The sequence below is a fragment of the Penicillium crustosum genome (assembly GCF_028827405.1).
Source record: "Penicillium crustosum strain IBT 35664 chromosome Unknown utg000002l_segment0_segment0, whole genome shotgun sequence".
Taxonomy (NCBI): Eukaryota; Fungi; Ascomycota; class Eurotiomycetes; order Eurotiales; family Aspergillaceae; genus Penicillium; species Penicillium crustosum.
This window is the reverse complement of record NW_026623123.1, coordinates 7,808,022-7,829,460: the sequence shown is the minus strand read 5'-3', so window position 1 is coordinate 7,829,460 and position 21,439 is coordinate 7,808,022. Positions and strand designations below refer to the sequence as shown.

The 21,439-nt window shown below is 47.3% G+C and overlaps 11 protein-coding genes across 11 annotated transcripts; 6 read left to right on the top strand and 5 right to left on the bottom strand.

Moving 5' to 3' along the window:
- Positions 1–379: 379 nt before the first annotated feature.
- On the top strand, positions 380–865 carry N7487_006461 (SRPBCC family protein; the record flags this gene model as incomplete). The annotated part of the gene is made up of 1 exon (XM_056874208.1): positions 380–865. One exon carries the CDS (start codon positions 380–382, stop codon positions 863–865), a length of 486 nt encoding a protein of 161 aa, XP_056731928.1.
- Positions 866–907: 42 nt separating this feature from the next.
- On the bottom strand, positions 908–1,792 carry N7487_006460 (uncharacterized protein; the record flags this gene model as incomplete). The annotated part of the gene is made up of 1 exon (XM_056874207.1): positions 908–1,792. One exon carries the CDS (start codon positions 1,790–1,792, stop codon positions 908–910), a length of 885 nt encoding a protein of 294 aa, XP_056731927.1.
- A 609-nt stretch (positions 1,793–2,401) lies between these two features.
- Positions 2,402–3,346, bottom strand: N7487_006459 (PhzF family phenazine biosynthesis protein; the record flags this gene model as incomplete). Its single annotated transcript, XM_056874206.1, has 1 exon — positions 2,402–3,346. The coding sequence occupies one exon, from the start codon at positions 3,344–3,346 to the stop codon at positions 2,402–2,404; it is 945 nt and encodes a 314-aa protein (XP_056731926.1).
- A 206-nt stretch (positions 3,347–3,552) lies between these two features.
- N7487_006458 (uncharacterized protein) lies at positions 3,553–4,608 on the bottom strand (the record flags this gene model as incomplete). The annotated part of the gene is made up of 1 exon (XM_056874205.1): positions 3,553–4,608. The coding sequence occupies one exon, from the start codon at positions 4,606–4,608 to the stop codon at positions 3,553–3,555; it is 1,056 nt and encodes a 351-aa protein (XP_056731925.1).
- Positions 4,609–4,866: 258 nt separating this feature from the next.
- Positions 4,867–8,505, bottom strand: tof1 (putative DNA repair protein (Tof1); the record flags this gene model as incomplete). The annotated part of the gene is made up of 3 exons (XM_056874204.1): positions 4,867–5,924; positions 5,975–8,348; positions 8,419–8,505. The coding sequence occupies 3 exons, from the start codon at positions 8,503–8,505 to the stop codon at positions 4,867–4,869; spliced, it is 3,519 nt and encodes a 1,172-aa protein (XP_056731924.1).
- Positions 8,506–9,015: 510 nt separating this feature from the next.
- On the top strand, positions 9,016–10,091 carry N7487_006456 (3-hydroxyacyl-CoA dehydrogenase family protein; the record flags this gene model as incomplete). The annotated part of the gene is made up of 3 exons (XM_056874203.1): positions 9,016–9,144; positions 9,194–9,293; positions 9,361–10,091. 3 exons carry the CDS (start codon positions 9,016–9,018, stop codon positions 10,089–10,091), a joined length of 960 nt encoding a protein of 319 aa, XP_056731923.1.
- A 445-nt stretch (positions 10,092–10,536) lies between these two features.
- Positions 10,537–10,746, top strand: N7487_006455 (uncharacterized protein; the record flags this gene model as incomplete). The annotated part of the gene is made up of 1 exon (XM_056874202.1): positions 10,537–10,746. The coding sequence occupies one exon, from the start codon at positions 10,537–10,539 to the stop codon at positions 10,744–10,746; it is 210 nt and encodes a 69-aa protein (XP_056731922.1).
- Positions 10,747–11,758: 1,012 nt separating this feature from the next.
- Positions 11,759–13,340, bottom strand: arp6 (actin family protein; the record flags this gene model as incomplete). The annotated part of the gene is made up of 4 exons (XM_056874201.1): positions 11,759–11,897; positions 11,951–12,013; positions 12,071–12,776; positions 12,836–13,340. 4 exons carry the CDS (start codon positions 13,338–13,340, stop codon positions 11,759–11,761), a joined length of 1,413 nt encoding a protein of 470 aa, XP_056731921.1.
- Positions 13,341–16,512: 3,172 nt separating this feature from the next.
- Positions 16,513–17,560, top strand: N7487_006453 (alpha/beta fold hydrolase; the record flags this gene model as incomplete). The annotated part of the gene is made up of 4 exons (XM_056874200.1): positions 16,513–16,878; positions 16,979–17,143; positions 17,205–17,333; positions 17,387–17,560. The coding sequence occupies 4 exons, from the start codon at positions 16,513–16,515 to the stop codon at positions 17,558–17,560; spliced, it is 834 nt and encodes a 277-aa protein (XP_056731920.1).
- A 714-nt stretch (positions 17,561–18,274) lies between these two features.
- N7487_006452 (uncharacterized protein) lies at positions 18,275–19,553 on the top strand (the record flags this gene model as incomplete). Its single annotated transcript, XM_056874199.1, has 3 exons — positions 18,275–18,430; positions 18,491–18,969; positions 19,040–19,553. The coding sequence occupies 3 exons, from the start codon at positions 18,275–18,277 to the stop codon at positions 19,551–19,553; spliced, it is 1,149 nt and encodes a 382-aa protein (XP_056731919.1).
- A 741-nt stretch (positions 19,554–20,294) lies between these two features.
- N7487_006451 (uncharacterized protein) lies at positions 20,295–21,398 on the top strand (the record flags this gene model as incomplete). The annotated part of the gene is made up of 1 exon (XM_056874198.1): positions 20,295–21,398. One exon carries the CDS (start codon positions 20,295–20,297, stop codon positions 21,396–21,398), a length of 1,104 nt encoding a protein of 367 aa, XP_056731918.1.
- Between the last annotated feature and the right edge of the window lie 41 nt (positions 21,399–21,439).

Genomic DNA, 21,439 nt, shown 5'->3' with positions numbered 1-21,439 from the left:
AATATAAGCAGCCTACTCGGGAAATTTACTATCGTCCAGAACCCCCTCATTTTCCATGTGCTGCGCATTTTCAAATTCTCGTTCTTTCCATGGACATCCAAAAAAATCTTTGCTTTATCATTTCTGGTCTACAAAAACCCCGCGTGTTCCGATTTGGAAAATTTCAGCCTTACATTTAAGGCAGAAATATTATAAATCCGGCTCATCGGCCCCTGGTAACGCCGAGCTTACAATCCACCTTATCCGCATATCGATGTTGTCATTGCCGTTCGCAGCAGATTGTATAAAAGAGCCTCAGGCTCAGACGAGGTTCCTAGTCAAAATTTCTCATAGCATTAACCCAAATCATTAAGACAATTTCCTTTCACATCCTCTCAATATGTCCTCAACCAACAACATCGCATTCACCGCCCCAATCAACCCATCAGGCGCAACACCCGTTGTAACTCCCGAACAAATATGGAACGGCCTCCTCCTCAAGATCCGTTCCGCAGAGACCTTCGTTCCAGGAGCGATCCAATCCACCAAGGTCGTCAGTGAATCAGTCGACTCATTGACCGGAAACCCCGTCACCGTTCGTGAAGTCCTCTTCCGTGAAACCCAGAAAATAGTTCAAGAGACCGTCACAACATTCAAGCCTACCCGTGTAGACTTTGAGCAGCCGAATGGAAGCAAAATCAGTAATGTGATCAGTGAAGGAGCCGGTGGGGAGCTATACATGACGTATATCTTCGAGTGGAGACACCCAGGTGTTTCGGAGGAGGAGTTAGCGGCGCTGCTCGAGAAGGAGAAGAAGATGAGCCAGATGGCGGTTGAGGGGACAATCAAGGTGTTGAGGCAATTGGTCGAGGAGAAGAAACTTTGAAGTAGATAAGTGGCGAGAAAACGCCGTGCTTGACCCACGATATCATGAATTCCACATTCGGCCCTCGATCATCTTCTCGGTAAACTCCACCCCATAATCACCACATCTTTCATGTAGCGTACTCTCGGAGTAATGAGTTATCAAGGCTTTCCTTCTGATGGCCCTTTCACCAATCATACTAGAAATAAGCAAAGCAGTCGTGGGCGAATCGAACCGTTTCCTCATAGCATGCGACTCCCATATTAAGTTCCTTGAATATCCAGACACAGACGTAATGTCATCTAGGTCCAAAAGACAGAAAAAGACAACTCGTTTCTTGACATGGATTAGCCGAATGGCCTGAGCCCATTCCTTGCGCGTCAGAGACAGTACATCAAGCTCCAGCTCTGTCAGCCCCTCGCACAGTCTCAGTAAATTCCAGCAGCTCTTCATATCATCCCACCCATTCCAGATTGGATCTCGATACCGCGGAAATGTCCTAGGGCTTTCATCGTTGTTGTAAGCATGAATAGGCATAAACGATATCCGCCTTAGCCACGATCTCACTTGTGGACGAATAGCAGTCAAGAATCCCGTTAGGAGAGAGGGGTCCTCAAATGCAAACCAGTTTTCCGACCAGAAGACCGGTGCAGCATCGTTCCAGAACCTCTTGCTGGCGAGCAGGATGGCTAGATTATCACGCCTTCCGCATAGGCATGGTAGAAACCTCATGCACGGGATTCCCTCCACGTTTCCGTCGAGGTCCCAGTAGCAATTATCACAGAGATAGGCGTTTTTATGGGGTTTTGCCCATTGGCTCCGTGCTGGGGACTGGAATATCGGGACTTGTGGCTGCTTCCAGACGTAGCTATGGCAATTGGCACATTGAGGGCCGTCTCTATTCCAGGGATCTGGATCTGGGCCTGGCCTTATACGGAGCATAGGCATTTTGCATGGGTCTGAGTGATATAGATCAAATTTGCATGGCTGGACGAGAAGTTTTCCGTAAATGTTATTTCTTATTTCTTGTGGAAGGGAGAAGAATCTAAAATTCCAATGTTAGGAGTAGAAGGTATAATAGGAAGTAAGGGTTCATACCTCTTGAAAAGGGGAGACTCTTCATGTTCCCGGGGCTCTATAAGATGTGTATCCTGTACATAATTTGCCTTTGATCTTGCTTGTCGGACCCCTTTCGGTGTGGGATGTAATTCTCGACGTCGTGTATACCGACGGAGTTTAGGTTCCAAGTCAGGCTCTGAAGATGATTTCGCCATTTACTTGCAAATTTCAAGATACAATACAGATAACTAAATCATTCAGACATGGCTATCCATGTAGAATTATAAATTTGGTCAAATGTAGTCTGGGGCCTAATATGACTGCTGAGAGTACGTCACAGTCAGCTTTCAGCCTCGCGGGGACTCAAAGAGGAAATGGTTACACAGAGCCTGTGGCGCAGCATACTCCATACACTACATACACTACATACTGGTGAGAACAAAGGGAAATATTGTATTATGACTCATTAAACGCTTTACCTAGATACAACTATTTTATTCAGACATTAGGAACCAGCACCTTGCCCTCAGATACGCTAACAGCAGTGCCTATCAGCACAACTTGTTCAATCTTCTTGTCGCCATCCAACGTAACCCCAACACCAATATCACTCCGGCGTCCCATCTCAACACCCTGCACAACATGGTACTGATAATTCTGACCAGCTTTGCCCTCCGTAAGCGTCAAGTACGCCGCCAACCCACTAGCCGCACTGCCAGTAGCGGGATCTTCCAAAGTTCCCACAATCATCCTGGACCGAATGACCTTCTTCTTTAAAATACTATCCTCAACATCCCGAACAAAGAAGTACACACTGATCCCAGCCCTCCACCCTTCATCAAGATACTCAGCAGAAACCAGCTCACCACCGGTCGCAGGCGTCACAGCAGCCAGCGCCTCAAGCGAAGGAAGCTCAACAAACAACTGACTCATTCCATTGACAATGGAAAAGACCGGGAAAGTAACATCTGGCTGCGTAAAGAACGGTGCCAACGTCGGGTGCAGCCTAACCAACTCCTTCAAGCTAAACCGCGCTGCGTGGATATGCGTATTGTGCGCAATCTGCGCAGCGACGTATTTAGTCTCGCGATTCTGGACGGAGATGGGGATTTCGCCGGACTTGGTTATGAGTGTGGTGACGCCATCGCCATCCGCGGGGTCAGCTGAGTGGCTCAGGAACCAGGAGGCTGCGCCAATGGTGGGATGACCTGCGAAGGGGAGTTCGCGGCGTGTGGTAAATATGTCGATGGTGCGCTTGCTTTTCTCGCGTACTGGGTGGACAAAGATAGTCTCTGATAGATTGTATTCCCGTGCGATGGTTTGCTTCTGGCTCTGCGTTAGAGCGGTTGAGTCATCTTCTGGGAGGAAGACTACTGCCAGCGGGTTGCCGGAGTAGGGTGTTGATGTGAAGACATCGAGAGTGACGAATTTGAGGTGAGTCATGTTGGGATATTGAGATAATAGGATATTGATATGTTGTGGACATCAACGGGGATGTCAGATGGGTTTTTATAGTTACAACCTGGTAAGCCCCCACTTTTCGCTTTGACTCACCGTCAAACGTCACACTAGACTGCGAATAGACTCATGTCTCATGTCTCTAGAACAATTGAATTATGACCGTTGCACAGTGGACATATAATAAACCTCTACATTCGTGGGAGAACAAAATCCTCCGGCATACCCCTCCTATTCCCCCATACTTTCAGTCCCTCAATGAACGCTTTACTAAAGTCATGATCATACTTTAATCCATCATCCCCAGAACTAATCCTCTCTCTCCACAGTGCCCAATTCTCAACCATCACCCCCTCCGGTGCACGTAAAATGCCAACCGCCACATCAACTATCCCCGGCCGGTCTGTACAGCTATAAAACACCGTCGCACCACACGTCCCACAGAATGTCCGTAGTACCTCTTCACTAGACTTGTAACTTTTCGACGACCCGATAATCAAATCTCCCAGTGGAGACGGAGATATATGATCAACCGGAACGAACATCCAAGCTATAACATTCGAGCCATCGACCAGACGACAATCATCACAGAGATCAAGAAGCGCAAGCCACTTGGTTGTGTCCCTTGACAAAACCCATCCCTCGCTCGCAGGTCTAGCGAGGAATTCCTTTCTAGGACGGGCGATAGAGAACGAAACACCACCGCAGTGACATTCAGCGCGCAATTCTTCATCCTCGTTTTCGTCTGCGCCTGTTCGGGTGCAATCTCCGGACTTGCTAACGTCCAGTGACGTCTCAGGGTTAAAAACATCAAGCTGGCGACCACCAATATGCGAGAATATTGCGGAAAGCCCTCCATCAAGCGAGGACTTTGTAAAAGCATGTGAGCGCATCTCCCATAGACCCTGGTTTGGCTCAGAGAAGATAGCCGTAGATATCACCCAGCCCCCGTCATCGTGTGACTTATCCCCGATGTGGCAGCCGCAGGTACTGCAGAAATGCCGCGTTCCCTGGGACTCGGCATGGTTGTAGGGTGTCAGTTTGTCTATGCTGGAAGGAGTGACGAACTGTGGTACTACGCCTGCTGGTAGCGGGGCGTGGAAAATACATGGTGTGCCATGGGTGTAGCGACAGACACTGCAATGGCATATGTGGACTTTGAGGGGAAGGGCGACTGCGGGAATTGTTATGGTGAAATGGATGCTTTGGCAGTGACACACTGCTGTGAGAGTCTTGTTATCAGCCATCTTGGAAGTCAGTAGGAAGAGATGGGTTCCCTGCGACTAAGTAGAGGTCAAGTGTGGGGAAGCTCGTATTTTATAATGCTTCATCAAGCACGGACCCTGGCTGTCTCGGTGACTGGGCGGGTAGGAAATATTAGGTCGTAAAATTGTTCTCATTGAGCTAAGGTATCCGATGCTTTACAATTCCGTTTCCATCTCAATGCCAAACGCCTCATCAGGTCATCATAATCGAAACATATCACCCATATTGAAGTGAAACCACTATTCAGAGTCACTCTCAATCACAAATCCACCACGCATACGTCTCCGGGCTGGAGCCACAGGCGCATCTTCCTCGTCGTCGTCTACAGCCTCGGACTCCGTAGCCTGGGGCTTGCTCGGGGGATCACGAGTAAAAGCGAAATCATCATCAAAAGCTAGATCATCCTCACCCGATGTGAGGGGAGTGTCTTCGTCCTCTCCAGCGCCGTGGCTAGTAGAGATCTCCTGCTGGGAGTGAGACGACTGAGCGTCAAGTTCCGCCATAAGAATATCGCCATCAGCATCACTCTCAGCGCCACTAGCAGCAGAACCAGAATCGCGACGTTGTCGCTTGGATTTTGCAGCCGCAGATGTGCCTGTATCGCTAGTCCGCTTGCGAGCGGCAGACTTCTTCCCTTTACTTTTGCTTGGGGGTTCGACAGTGCCAATGAGCATGGCTTTCTTGATTTCTTTGGCCTGATTGACTCGCCGCTCTTCTTCAAGCCGGAAGAACTCTTTGTCGGCTTCTTCATCAGTTTCTTCGTCGCTGGCATGGATGAATAGATCACTCTTGATCTTCGCTTGGCGAGAAAGTGCGTTTGATAGACGCGCTTCACGCCGCGCTTCTATCGTTTCATCGTCCAATGGCTCCCTTTCAGTAGTGGGCTTCTGCTTCTTTTTACGCTTCTTCTTAAGATCATCCAGCGCACTGGACTTTGACCGCGGATTCGGCGGGAATAAAGGACCATCGGGGATGTCCTCACCTTCGGACTCGGATCCGAAGTTGACATCAAGTGTGCCTTGAATCGTGTTGCCACGGCCTATTCCTTTGTTCTTTTGTTGGATGTGCTTGCGAGGATCATCATTTGGATCTCCGGAGAATGGGTTTTGAAGGGATTTTAAGATTTCGGAAATTATTTCACGCAAGTCATCGGATTTGAGGGAGGCCGGAATGACCCAAGAGGCACCATAGACATCTTCAACGCCAAGTCGCTCGAGTCCGATGACAGTCATGAGCAAACGTAGCTTTGCGTTCGAGAACATGGAATTCTGAACGAACTCGTTTTTGCCTTTGACGGCTGTTTCTTTGTTAGTGGCAATCGAGAAACAGGGTATTGGGGGAACATACTAATCATCGGATTGGGAACGCTGATAGTCTCGGGGTTATCGGCGCAACGAGCTTCTTCTTGGGTTTCCCAGTCCTCTCTTTCAGAGGCTGCGGAGCTTAAGACATCCTTAATCCATGTTACCAGGTCCGCTCTACCATCGAGAACAAGAGCTCCAATCACGATGTGCAGTTTCGCTTCCTTCGTGGTTGCATCTGTCGATGTAATCACAAGGTCCGGCGGGGGACGCTTGTAGGTGGAGATCGTTTGCTTCTCATGTCCATATTCAAGGTAGTAGACAGTTGAGTTGATCTTGCTGAATAGCAGTTCAGTGATCAAGGCGGGACGCTGATCGATCTTCTTGACCAGTCGTCGAATTATTTGCCGGACCAATTCCTCCCATTCCTTGAACACAGGCTTGCTTGAGTCCATGGAGCCCGGGCCTTTGATCATACGATAGAAAAGGCTAATAATATCCACACGGAACAGCAAGACAGTCATCTCCTGCTTGAATGCAATCCGGTAGAAATAGCGATGGGCGCGTTTGAGCTGCTCAGAGTTAAGCTCTCGGTAGAATCCCGTGAACGCAATAAAGGTATCCACGCAGTTTTGATTGCAGAACTTGGCCGCAAATCGCTTAAAGTCAAAGCTGCGTTCCTTGATGGTCTGGGCAGCTTCCTCCATGTCTTCATCTTCAGAGTCACGCTCCTCGTCATCATCTTCACCCTCTTGTTCGGCGACTTGGGCAGCCTTCTTTTGCCTTCTCTTAGCCTTTCGCCGAGAGCGGATTTGCATGTCGGCATTATCTTTGGAATACCGTTCCAGCATTCGCAGGAACACATGTGCCAACTCCGTGCAGGCATCTAAATAGCCAAAGCCTTGGTCTTTGTACCCGCGCACAATAGCAAGAATCCGGTCATGAGTTGTTTCTTCATAGAAAATTCGGTTTTGGATGTTCTCCGCGATTTCCTGATCTTCTTCTAGCGGCGACACTGCCATTTCCTGGACAGTCAACAGAATCTGGGTGAAACAGCGCATCTGAGCATTGAGGTCTTCCCATTCCTTGTTGTCCAGGCTACTTTGCATAGCCCGGTTCAAAGAAATGAACATCTCTTGGTTCAGGACGCCAGCGACCAGACCATAACTATCGGGCTCAATATCTTTGGTTCTTCCTCCATTCTGAGACGTGCGATGGCGAAGCTGTCGAGCCCGTCGCACGCGCTCTGCTTCCAGGAACCAACCGACTGTATAGAAGAATTGGAGATGATTTAGTGGTACCACACGCTCGGCTTCACGCTCAATTGCTTTCCGCACATGGGTGAATAGAGGGTTGAACCCAGAATCCAGGAACTCCTCCACGAAAGTCCTTAAGTTCTTATTGGCCTCGGAATTAAGGTGAGCTGGCATATTGAAGTTGTTGTTCTGGATCACATCATCTTGTCTGCGACGCGGTCGAGGCTTATTCCACTTTTTGCTCTCGTCCATCTTTTGTAGTGTGGTCTGGTCGTCCCGCAAGACACCTTGTCCAGAGACAGTAGACACCTTCGCATCGTCTCGCTTGACCCAGATCATTGTACCGAATCTTCCATGGCGTGTAGGCGCATTCTTCGCGTATTCCCTCCGTACCAATGATTCCTTTTTGAGTAGATCGCTGAGCTCGTCGGTTCGCTTGGCGGTTCTCTGCTCGTCGTCCATGAACAACTTCTCAACGTTGACACCCTTGACAATATGGAAAAGTGTCTCCATCAGAGGAATGTCTTGAAGGTTGAAGTCTTCGCCGACATTAGAGCACATGGTCAGGAGAAGTGCGAATGCATCTTGCTCATGGAAGGAGTTGATTGTCGCCGATCTGGATGTCTCCTCCTCGTCACCTTCTGCAGCAAGTCGGGTATTGGGTGATATGATCGCAATGTTCCGCAGCAAGTACAACATGAGCTTGAGGATTCCTTCCTCTCGGGTTGAACGTTCGGATCGAGGGGTCGCCATGCTTGGAAGAGAAATTCGAATGACTGCGCGAAGGAGATTCAATCCCCCGGATCTGAGGATACCTCGCTTGTATTGCACCTGTGTCTGTTGGATGTAGGGGGTGTGGCGGTGGTGGTTGACTGTCATCTGGCTATGAAACTCCACAGGCCATGTTAAGGGAACAAGAAGTTCCAAGCACGCCAGTGCAATTCTGGTCATATGCTTGCTATTCTGTCCACTAGCCCACCAGAGCGAGAGGATCGGAAGCAGATCACCATTGATCAAGTTGGCCTCTCCAAGACACCGCGCAACGTCCATCCGGTTATTCTTTTCATCGTACAATTTCAACCAGCGTTTAATGTCGCGTAGACATGCCAGAGCATCATCTCCGAGCATGTATTGGTCGGCATTTTCCCCATTGAATCCTCCGAGCTAGATAACCAAGCGTATCAGTGAATTGACCCAAGAGTTAGTTAAAGGAGAAAGTGGAAAGTGAACTCACAGCAGTAACCAGGCCGTAAACATAGTTACGCACGTCTGGGTCCACGACTTGCACGTCGTGTCCTAGAGGAACAACCTCTTCATCCATGGTGGGCTAGTTTGATACCCCATTAATTTGCTTCCCGAATCGAGTTGAATGGGAACGCGTCGACGCGTGTTCGGCTTCGGCGGTTCGGAGAAACTGGATGCCGCCAAAGTGCCGAAGATAACCGATGCCGTTACGGGGGAAACTAACGGCCATAATACAATATCTGGCAAAATACTCAGGTCTATAGATACTTAAGCTTCGGCTTCAATGTCTCTTTCAGTCCATATTCAGAATCATATGGATAGCAGATAGCCCCATTATTTCTACTCAAGACTTACTATTCTCGGCTCTGCTTTATACCCATCTATCTATAATATTACGTGTGAGAAAAGTATTTTGAATGGAGAAGTACAAGGCGGTGAGATATATGCTTCAATGGCCACTGTCGAGTACCAGACAATGACGTCCGAAAGCACGTGAAGTCATAGCAGTATACCGAGTTGCTTCCTCTCACTTACCTCCTTCACTCCTTTATTTAATTTTTCTATAGCTCGAGAAACCACTGCAGCCATGATTACCTCTACTATTCGCTTTGTTTCCCTTCGCAGAGGCCCTACGGTGGCCCGAAACTTCTGCTCAACCTCTGCAGTCCGCGCAGCCGAGGTCAAGTCACTGGGCGTTATCGGTGCAGGCCAAATGGTGTGTAACACGAAATATACAACCACGATGCAGGTCTAACAATTTCCAGGGCTTGGGAATTGCGCTCGTTGCTGCACAAAAGGCAAAGGTCCCAGTAACCCTTGTTGATACCTCGCAGGCCTCTCTGGATAAGGGCCTCAAGTTTGCCGGTACGCTGAGCTCCAGTTTGGTTCTCTGCAATCGTCCGGAATTATCTGACATAGCATTGGATAATAGATAAACTTCTCGAAAAGGATGTAGCAAAGCAGCGCCTTACTCGAGAGGCAGCTGATGAAGCTCGTGGGCTTATTTCTACGAGTTTGACGCTGGAGGGTCTCTCCGCAGTCGACTTCGTCATTGAAGCTGTGCCTGAGGTTCCTGATCTGAAGACAAAGATATTTGCCAGCTTGTCCCAGATCGCCCCGAAGCATGCTATTCTCGCAACAAACACCTCCTCCATCTCCATCACCAAGATTGCCGCTGCCACTAGCGCGGATCCTACCGACCTCCAGGCTTCCTCCCGGGTCATCTCAACGCATTTCATGAACCCTGTTCCCATCCAGAAGGGTGTGGAGATTATCCGGGGACTCCAAACATCCCAGGAGACCATGGATACTGCCATTGCCTTTGTCCAGCGAATGGGTAAGGTGGCCTCCGTGTCGGCCGATACACCTGGCTTCCTTGCCAACCGTATCTTGATGCCTTACATCAACGAGGCCGTGATTTGTCTGGAGACTGGCGTTGGTGCCCGTGAGGATATTGACAACATTATGAAGACTGGCACCAACGTGCCCATGGGCCCCCTCGTTTTGGCTGATTTCATTGGCCTCGACACCTGCCTTGCAATCATGAACGTTCTCCACCAGGAGACTGGTGACAGCAAGTACAGACCTGCTGGTCTCCTGCGTCGTATGGTGGACGCTGGTTGGCTCGGCAAGAAGAGCGGCAAGGGTTTCTACGACTATTAGGTGCTGTGCGTGTCCGAGATGGAGAAAAAAGCATTTCGATCAAGATACCCTTCCTGCATCATATTAATCTAGATCGCAATTTGCTGAAAATAAATATTGATTACCCGCCCTCATCCCTTCTCTAAGCCTGGCCCTCCCACCAACAAGGTTCATCTGCCGATTCTGCTTGCTCCATTGCAGCGACCACTGTATCAATATCAAGATCCCCATCTGTATCCAGGTCTTCATCTTCGATACCACGTGGGGGACATTCACATCGGCCGCGTTGACCACAGAGGTAACTTAGTTTCCGATTAGCGTTAACGTTTCGCCTAGGACCTGCACGCATGAACATACCAAAACTGATGCCCACACCTACAAATGATGTGGTTACATCCATCGACCTTCTCCACCAAATATAGGCAATTGGAGCATCTCTGCCAATTATTCTCCTTTGCCAGTTCCAATGTCGCCTTCGTCTCAGAGTCATGGCTACACGACCAGCCGAGATGGAAAAGGTCCCCACACTTGGAGCAAACCTTTGCCCGGCAATGAGGACAAACACAATATCCTAACCGTGCCTCCGAGCTCTTTGGGGGGATCCATCGGCCACACCTCGCCCGAGGACAATACAAGCGCTCTAAAGCAGGGATACTGTTCTCCTCCCACCGAATGATATAGCGCTTTTTGTTTCGTGAGCTCATCACCTCCATGAGTTCTTTCGCGGGGATTTCTTGGAAACAACACTTTGCAGGGAACATCTCCGGGCTGTTCAAGGCTGTTGAGGACAATCGTCGGAGGCATGAGGGGCAGAATTGGTGTTCACAGGGAGCAGTTAATAATTTGCTCGTTGGGACCTTTTGGAAGCACCCTGTGCACCTGTGAAGGGTTAACGTATTGCGTTAATTGGTTTTCGGTTAGCTTTGTGCTTTACTGACTGGCCCACTTCCTGGGTCGCTTTCTTGGATACGAATACTCGCTCCAAGTAGTCTAGGAGCAGTCGGATGGACAAGCGACTCTTGGTCATTTTGCCGTGGCTTGGGTAGCAATTTTTGGGGTTATTACTGGGCCCTTCAAAGAGGGACAAAGTGTATAGCCAGTTGTCAGAGTCAGGGCCTGAAAGACGTCCTCTTATGTAAAAGTGCAGGGCGCAACCCATCTTTCAGACCATATATGGATTGGACACTTAGCCATGGATGAGCAAACACTATTTTCTTTCTTGTTCCTGAACAGCCCATGGTTAATTATAGGATGACGGCTACATTCTAGGGGTTGCTGTCTTGTAGTTAGTATATCAAGTGGGCTTCGGCAATACCAACTCTTCTTGCGAGTCTGCTTTATTCTGTTGACTGGCAAATCAACCATGGAGATGTCTTCAGAGTGCTCAAGCTAAGAGCCCTAACATAGAGATGAACAGGGAACAGGCGTGGATCCATAAATCTGGGGATTTCCCGAACAGGTAAAAACGCAGCTTATTCCAACATTAGAGCGAATAATCATATCGTAATGCGAGGACCACGGTGTTCTAGCCTTCAACTGAATTTATATATTCCTTCCAAAAGTTTTGTACATTGACCATTGACACTAAAAACTAGGGTATCACTAAATGCTATAAATGCTGTCGATTTCGGCCATTGTTAAAAACTCCCATACTTAATCCCACAAAGACTGTTCGAGCGACTTGGACCTCATACAAGGCCGGCAAATCGTCGAACAGCCCATCCTGACCCATATTCTTGATATTCTTGGCGAGTGATGGATACCTTGCTGAGTTCCTCTCTGTTTGCAGCAAGGCGAGTCCCTCCCAGCCATGTTGAGTGAACAGGGCTACTAATGTCAGTACTTTCAGAATCAAGATAACTATATGAATGACTACTCACTCCTTAGCCCGGCGCACTCTCACAACACATTCAGCAGAGGCAATCTGTCGCAATTCGGTTTCTCTGTGAAAAGATAGTTTGTTAGTAGAAACTTCAACCAATTGAATCTAGAGTACCCACAGTCTTTCCATGAATCCTGAAATCAAAGCATTTCCTCCGACAACAAGAACATTCGCCAAAAAGGCAGAGTGCAGGCCCGTAGGCAGAACGGACAAACTTTGAAGGATCATATCGGGTATACCGGCTGACTTCATACCAATGTCTCCGGGGGTGAATAGAAGCTCGGGGACAGCAAAGCGCTCATTACCCAGCACCAGTACATCCTCCGATAACACCTCTGCGCTGAGCCCGGAGACCGCTCCTTTCTTCTTTTTGGCGTGAAGAAGAGGATCATGTGGTCGAATGAAGCCCTTCTTGTTTGCGTTCGGGTCTGGAAGCACATAGTCCAACACGATTCCCTCCTCGGGGCCACTCTGGCGCTTTCGACCACTTTTCCACGTTTGTTCCAAATCACCAGCAAAGTCACTGCTAACATAACAGACCGCTTCTTTCACTTCGTTCATAATATATGATTCATCCACCATGTTATATTGTCTCATTGACACAATCTCCTTCAGGTAGTTTGTCAGGTGTTTGCCTCCAAGATCGAGTCTTCGGATTCCGCGTTGAAGAGCATGGCCTTTGTAAACCGGAGTCACTGTGGTGTGCGAATAGCCAGAATCGACGACTAGTAAGCAATCTGCTGGTAAGATAGATGCGCCGGATGTATTGGAGAGAGGATCGCCGAAGAGAGAATGGATTTCGTTCCATGCGTTGAGGGTTGGACCTATAGACTTCCGGTCAGTACAGGATCATATGCAGCACAAAATAATCGGACTACCGTACCCAAACATCTCGCATATCCCCCAAATCCCCATTCCTCCATAACCATCTCATCAGCGTGCCGTTGTAAAATGGGCAAGGCATTCGGCGCCTCAGTAAGTACAAGGGTAGTGTCTTCCGGGTCCGCGATGTGATGATTCCGATTCCGAGCCGTCGGCTTCCCATCAAAGAAAGACTGGTCCCAAATCTCTCTCTCGGCTTCCCAGTTCACAACATATCCCTTCTCCACCGGGCGCCGGAACATAGCCTCATTCCAGTCGTTGACGGTCGCTAGCTGTGCGCCGATAACGATCTTGTTATCGCGGGTTTTGACGAGAGCATTGGGGATCGATGAGCAGGCGGAAACACTATCATCAGAGGCCGGGGCATCAGAAGCGTAGCCCGCTTTGATCATGTACGCGCCATTGTCGATAATAAAAGTCTTGTCGGGAAGATATCGCGACGTCTCCACAGGCTGTGTGGGTGTTGCGGGCGTCCTTGGAGGAGCACGAGCCTTTGCTGTTCCCATTATGGCTGGCAATGATGAACAAAAGCTTTAAGCTCGTCGAGCTGGGATGCAATGATGAAGGTGTTTGTCTTGTTTGATATCGAAAAATCTCGCTTAGGTAATATAGTGTTCGGCAGGGGGAATTGCTACAGACACGGCACGTTTTGCTAGTAGCACGGCACATTAGGTAATATTCCCTTTACATAATCAATTTTGACCGAGATCGTTACCATACATTACCACAGCAACTACATTACTTACTACTGTAGCAACTACATTCTATCTACTTCTGCTATAAGAACCACTCTATCTTCTCATTGATCTTACTTCATCCAATTGATCTTACTTCATCCAATTGATCTTACTTCATCCAATTGATACTTGATTTCACCTAATCATGGAGCCACCAATTGAGCAAGTCTTTGAGACTAGAGAGCAACTCCTTACTTCGATACGACAGCATGCCCTATCTCATGGTTATGCTATCACTATCATCAACTCCGCTAAGGAGAGGAATATTTGTCTTGGTTGTGATAGAGGCGGTATATACCATGATCATATTGATGCCCCAGAAGGGGCAAAACGCCGGAAGACAAGTACTAGACGGATGAACTGCCCATTCCGCCTTTATGCAAAGAAGCTTGTTGATACTAATCAATGGGAAATCCAGGTAAGAAATCCTAATCATAATCATGCAGCTACTAATAATATGATAGGGCATCCTATGGCAAGGCGTCCACAGCTTACTAAAGATCAAAATCAAACTATTAAACATCTATCAGATATTGGATCTCGACCGCAGCATATTATAAGTCTATTAAGAAAGGATCAACCTGATATCTTAATAAGACCAAAAGATATTTATAATATAAGAGGTAGTATAAGACAGAAAAAGCTTAGGAATCACTTACCTCTTAAACTTCTTCAACAGATATTAATTCAGAATCAATGGAAATATGCATTTAAACAAGATATAGAAGGTCATATTCAATTTTTTATGTTCGCTCACCCTGAATCAATTAAGTATGCTAATCAATATAATAGGGTCTTTTTATTAGACTGTACTTACAAGACGAATCGGTATAAGATGCCTCTTTTACATATTATTAGTCTCTCGCCATCGAATTCATCCTATAGTATTGCTTTCTGCTTTATGCAAAATGAGCAGGAAGAAAGCTATAAGTGGACTTTACAGACTTTTTTTTTCATAGCTTGACCCCTTACCCTTTTCTCCAGTTCTTTGCACTGACAGAGATCTTGCTTTATTAGGTACAATTAAATCTATCTGTCCTAGAAGCCCACATCTACTATGCATTTGGCATATTAATAAGAATGTGCTGGCAAAGACAAAGCAATATTTCTCTTCAAATGAGGAATTTGAGGCTTTTATCAAGTCATAGAAAGAGCTAATTAATTCATCAAATATTGATGAATATAATGCTCAATTAGCTAAGTTCACAACGCAGTTTAATCAAATTGCCCCTAATGCTCTTAGATATATTCAAAGTACTTGGCTAACCTATAAAGAGATGTTTATTAGGGCTTGGGTAGGGCAATATCTTCATCTTGGTAACTGGGCTACATCAAGAGTGGAGGGGTCTCACGCTTTTTTAAAAAAGTATATAGGGGGATCTTCAGGTGATATGCTTCATGTTTTTGAGAGAATTAATAATGCTTTACAGGCTCAGTATCAGCGACTTGAATCTGATCTTACAGAAGATAAGATTAAGAGACTAAATTTCTGCTCCCACTTTCTCTATTCGAATATTATAAAGAGAACATCACGATATTCAATATCTTTAATCTCTAATCAAGCTGCTATAGCTAAGAGAGCTACCCCCGAAGCACCTTTATCAAACTGCACTAATATATTCACTAGGACAATGGGCCTTCCGTGTGCCCACCGAATCGCTAGTTTATTAACAAAACATCAACCAATCCCACTAAGCGATATCCATCAATTTTGGAGGATTGGCCTTAGTAATGAGTCATCTATGTATCTGCCAATACTAGATCCTCTATTACCACCACCAACTCGCAGATCAGCTCAAGAGAACATATCAGATCAAAACATCAAAACATCAAACCAAAAGGTCACTAAGAAGAAAGCACCCTCGAAGTGCTCAAATTGTGGAGAAATTGGCCATACAATCCGCTCCTGCAGAGTGTGAAAAGCATGTAAATAAGATGAAAAGCACAATAAGATTGACTAGAGAGAATTGATTCATGGTCGGGTTCTTATAGTAATGAAGCAGTAGTAGATAGAATGTAGTTGCTACAGTAGTAAGTAATGTAGTTGCTGTGGTAATGTATGGTAACGATCTCGGTCAAAATTGATTATGTAAAGGGAATATTACCTAATGTGCCGTGCTACTAGCAAAACGTGCCGTGTCTGTAGCAATTCCCTTCGGCAGGCTACAACTCCGCCAAGGTCTACAGGGCAAGAAACATTTTGACGATTGTCCACCCCACGGCAAGTAAGGGTTAAGCGGGTCTCTATCAGATAAACTTCCTATCTATATGTATTACATAGGTACACCGCGGTCTCGAAGCTAGGAGGTGAGATCTATCTATCAACTTACTATCTAACTTACTATCTATCAACTATCAAGTATGCACTCCATACCATCATGCCATGTACAACGTACGCCGTACGATCAGCGCTAAAATGGATCGGTCAAACGTATTTCCGGACCGTTGCACAATGTTATTCAGTTTCTGCACTCCATACGCATGGACAAGTATACGGAGTATGTTGAAAACCCCTACGGAGATGGACTAAATGTGGCGATTGTCACAGATACCTCAACACGGAAGGCGGATGTACCAGTAATATCTCATAAAGCGTCCGGCCCCACCACCCGGCAGCTTCGAAGGTTTGTTACGGAATACAACGGGCCTTGGAGCTGCCGTTAATTGTGCAGAGGTGAATCAAATCCCGACAAACCGGTCTGTCCAAGTGACTCCACAGGGTCAATCCGGAGATCAATAGCTAATTTAGGACGAAGCACCGAGCGTGCACAACTCCCGGGATTTACATGCTCCATACAGAGAATATTTTGCAAACATGAAGGAAAATATGGAGGGGCTAACTCGGCTAACTCCCCGTAGGTAGCGTATTGACTTCTTTCCCCTCCAAGGCAGATTGTAGATGAATCACACATTCAACTCGAAATCCACTGACTATTACGAAATGGCTGCGCTTCAGACTATCGAAGTTCCACACCTTGGCGGCATCAAGGCCGGATACGCCTTCTCTAAGGACCATTACGACCCTTCCAAGCCGACATGCGTACTCATTAATTCGATGTGCATGACTGTGTCTCTCTACCATGACCAATTCAACGATGAGGCCTTGACTGATGCCATGAATCTTCTGGCCATCGAGCCATTAGGCCATGGCTCAACCAGTTCTCCCTCGGAACATTTTACGTACTGGGATTCTGCTCATATGGCTTTACAGGTCATGGACCACTTTGGCATTCAGAAGGCCTTCGTCCTAGGGACAAGTCAGGGGGGGTGGATTGTGACTAGGATGGCTCTCCTAGCCCCAAACAGGGTAGGTTCAAGCCCGGGGAGGACCTCGGCAGTCAATGGACTGCTGATTAAGCCCCAAGCCAAGCCCTAGAGCCAAACTAATAGTACTAACATATGGCTAGATCCTCGGTCTTATGCCCCTCGGAACCTCGATGGATTACGAATCCTTGGATTCTCGGTCCAAGGGCTGCTGGGACCCTGCTGCCAATCTCACGGTGTTTTATGAGAAGTGGACCAGCCCCTCGGCTACGCCCGAATTTGTTGTGGATGACGTCTGGTGCGGACTGGTGGGGGGGGATTGGCTTTGGTGCCGCTGCCACCGAAACGAGATCCGCATTCTGGACTCAGACCCTGAAGGAAGTGTATAAGGGCGATGAGGGCCGGAAAAAGGTTCGGATGGCACTTAATTGCCTACTGGAGAGGGATGGGCTCCTACTTCGGATCGGGGATATCAAATGCCCTGTGTATTGGCTACAGGTAAGTTTTATGTTTACCGATGTACATGGCTCGTGCATTAACAAATCGATCAGGGAACTGAAGACACTCCTTTTGGGACGATCGTTCCTGCGGAACATATTAAACGTTTTACCTCGTCTGTGGAGGCTAAACTTGTGATGATTGACGGGGGTGCGCATTACCTGAATGCTACCAACCCAAAGGAGGTGAATGAGGCCCTTCTGGAGATGGTCACCAAGTATAACTAGTAGTATATCGCTATTGTATAGAATTGCGAGGATATGCTCGAATGCTCACTAACAAATGCCACTAAAGGAGCCAATCAATAGCTCTAATATTCCATGTTATTTATGTTCTTTTTTTAGGTTTTCGCTCTCGTTAACTACATGTGTATCATGCTTTTCCCTCGTTTACTAGTGCACCACTAGTATAAAGTGGGCCGTTGGTTTTTTTTTCTCGAGAACCTTCCTAAAACGAATATTCCCAACCCCTGTATCCACGTGGATTACTTTATGTTATACGGATCTGCAGGCCATTTGTTCGGTACTCAACGGTTCCTTAAAAGTTTACCTTACTCCGTGCATAATGATACATCCACCTAGACATGGATATTATGGATATTAATGATACATAGTATTTGGTCCAAACTAAATGATACATATTAGTGATACATAATATGCATTAGTGATTTCAGTGTAGAGAGCAAATGCTTAACCCGGCATTGGCTAACTACCAAACTAAGTTCAGACCCCAAACGCCAAGCTTGTCATTTTCAATCAGATGCCCAATAGTGGGATTCTTAGAATTGTACGAGTCGTGTACGGAGTACGGAGTATGGAGCATTCGACACACAATGGGACCTTTCCGTGCAGAAACTCAGCCGTGTATTCCGTACTCCATACATAAGATTTTATTCCCCAGCATTTGCCGAGTTTTGTGTTTACCTCCCTAAGCCAAACTTCATGGAGAGCAATCAGGACAGTCTGCAGCAATGGTCTATAGCTACCACGGCCTCAGTCACAGTGCTGGCCTTCGTGTCGGTTTGTCTTCGACTACTCGCCCGTTATGAGCGGATGCAAAAGCTGTGGTGGGATGATTATATGGTTATCTTTTCTATGGTTAGTTCGATTCGTTCCCTCCATTGAATCCCAATCGCATGGTTTCTAATCAAACATAAGTTATGGAACTTCATCGTTGTCGGATTCATCTTCGCCATGATTCATAAGGGAATGGGACTCCATGCAAGCACTATTCCGACAGAAAATGTGATCATGATCGCAAAGTATCTTGTCGCGGCCGAAGTTCTCTACGTCTTCAACCTGGTATGGACCAAACTGAGCATTCTGCTCATGTACTACCGGATCTTCCGCTTTCCTTTCTTCAAGACATGGGCGTACATCATTGGAATCTTTATTATCCTTTGGGTTATCTGTATAACCTTTCTCTTCATCTTCATTTGCGTCCCCGTCCAAAAACTATGGTATCCCCAAATCCCAGGACGATGCATCGACCAGGTTGCCACATGGGTCGCCAACGCCGTCTCGACGATCGCAACCGATGTTGCTATTCTCCTCCTTCCGATCCCACAAATATGGAAGCTCCAACTTCGAACTTCAGAAAAGATAGCCGTTTTAATTGCCTTCAGCTTGGGATTCTTGTAAGCCGCTAACATTTCCAAAAAAAAAAAAAAAAACCAAAAAAGACCCCGGTCAATCTAACTTGAACAGCGTTGTCTTCGCCTCCGCCTACCGTTTCTCGGTCCTCTTCAGCTACACTGCACTTGATTCCTCTTACACTCTCGCCCCAACGGTTGGCTGGACCGCGATCGAAATGTCCGCCGGCATCGTTTCGGCCAATCTTCCCACTATCCGCCCTGCTCTTCGTTTCATAGCGCGCATGCTGGGTATCCATGGTAGAGTTATGGCTCTCTTCAGAAGTACAAACGGAACAACTACCAAAAACTCGGATGCTGTCACTCAGCCTTCAGGAGCAGGGGAGTCCACTTCCGCCATCGTTCAGCACAACAAGCATTCGAAACGACATTCTTTCTATCACCTACCAGATGATCCTAACACAGTAGGAGAACAGGCACAAAGGGATACCTCGTTCAGGCCGGATTATGATAATGCGCAGACGTACACCAATGTGTTGGGTTCGAGGGTTGGTGATCATTCTGATGGGGATGAGATTCCCCTAACTAAGATTAGAGTCGACAAAGAGTTTACGCAGACTACGCACTGAGGGGAATTATCCTTTGTACTATACATAAATTAAAATTTCGGTTAATGTCACGGGGTGTCATTCTTTACTTGTCTACTAGCGAGTCTTAGTATATACTTCGATGTATATTGTAGGGCAAAGGGTACAGTGGGCCTTTATAGCCCAGATCGGAAACAAGGCCCCTAAATGTGGGTAGGTACATCTTATTAACTAAATAAGAGGAACGCTATCTACATTGTCAAAGGATTACGATTAGATCAACACCGCAATGGTATATAAAATAGGAGGCACGATGGTCACTGACTATCGAGGTCGCTTACTTAGGTCGCCCAGGAACCCCCTTGGTTTTACTGGACATGAATGAACAGAGCAGCTTTACTACGTTGGCGTATCTAGGTATTTGATCAAATAATAAGCCATGCATGGCTACATATTAGATAGAGTTTGGCATGTTGAGAGCTCTTCGCGACGTATTAAAGGTAAACGAGGGATCTGCTATAAGGGCATTGGTATCTGCTAGTAATAAACAATTATCATCTTTAAACTGAGAGGAGAATTAAAATTAGAGAACCAAAATCAATATGATCATCTGCAAAAGCAGACCAATTAAACATCCTCAAGCTTACAGCTTTAACATAGGAATTCCAGGTGACCCCGCAGAGCCCTAATCAGCCCCGCGATAATTATCAGACCCAACCGCCCAAATTTTTCCTCTACTACACTCCCCTCCAACCCAACCCCGGCCAGCCCACGACTCTCACAATGTCCAAACAACTATCTCCCGTCATCAACTCAACCCTAACCTTGATCGGCCAATTCCAAATAGCCCTCACCACTCCCCCAACAGCCGCAACCGATGCCGCAAAAGATGCCGAAGCTCTACCCCTCCTAACGGCCTCCGCGAGCGCGCTCAAAGGACATGTCACGAAACTATCCCTGCTGGCCATTACCTCGCCCTTTACGCACTCCGCCGTCGGCACCGTGCTGCGCGAGCTCAATGAATCCATACTGCCGTCGCTCGTGACCGCTTCCCTTCTCGTTACACCAGCGCAATACACCAAAGCGTTTCATTCCGAAGTTTTGATTCTGGTTAAGACGGCTTTGACGGAGCTTTCGGCGCTGGTTCAGGAGGTCAAGGTTGTTGGAGAAAAGAAAGATCAGGAGAAGAAGGATACAGGGAAGGAGAGCGGCGTGACGAAATCCGAAAAGGATTCTGTGATGCTCGCTACGGGCCGTGTCTGGGATGCGTGTGATGCTACGACCGACGTTGCGAATAAGGGTGTTGTCGGGTTTGTCATGCGCCGCGTTGAACAGTGGAGGGATCTGGTTCGCGATGCGGTTGAGGAAATCGAGGATTGGGATCCGGAAGAAGGGGACGATGGTTTCTTTGATGATATTCTCGGTGATGAGGGGAAGGGTGGAGATGATGGGGACGAGGATGATGACGAGAATGATGAAGAGGAGACGGCTGCTCTCGAGGAACACAAGAAATCTACCCTTCGTTTCCTCAAGCCTATTGCTCAGGCCTACCCAGCTATCATCAACAACCGGCTGAAGAATGCCGGAAATGCGCCGTTGGCTTCCCCATCTGGTGTCAAAAAGCTGGAGTCCTTGATGCTGAATCTGCAAGCTATCCCGGATGATCTCGATGAGGCAGCTGGCGCGTTGTACGAGGCCAATTTTGAAACCTCTGCTGAGTATCTGCGGAAGACGAGGAAATGTGCCACACAAGCGGTGGAGTTGGTCGCATCACCTTGGGGTGCTGCGGATGTTAAGGAAGATGCACCGGCAGACAAGTTCGCTATATGGTCGAAGACGTGGCTCAAGGTGGTTGACGAGGTCAGCAAGTCAATTGAAAAAAACTGAATGTAATTATCTGTCACGAAGCTGCAAAGAAGCTGACGATA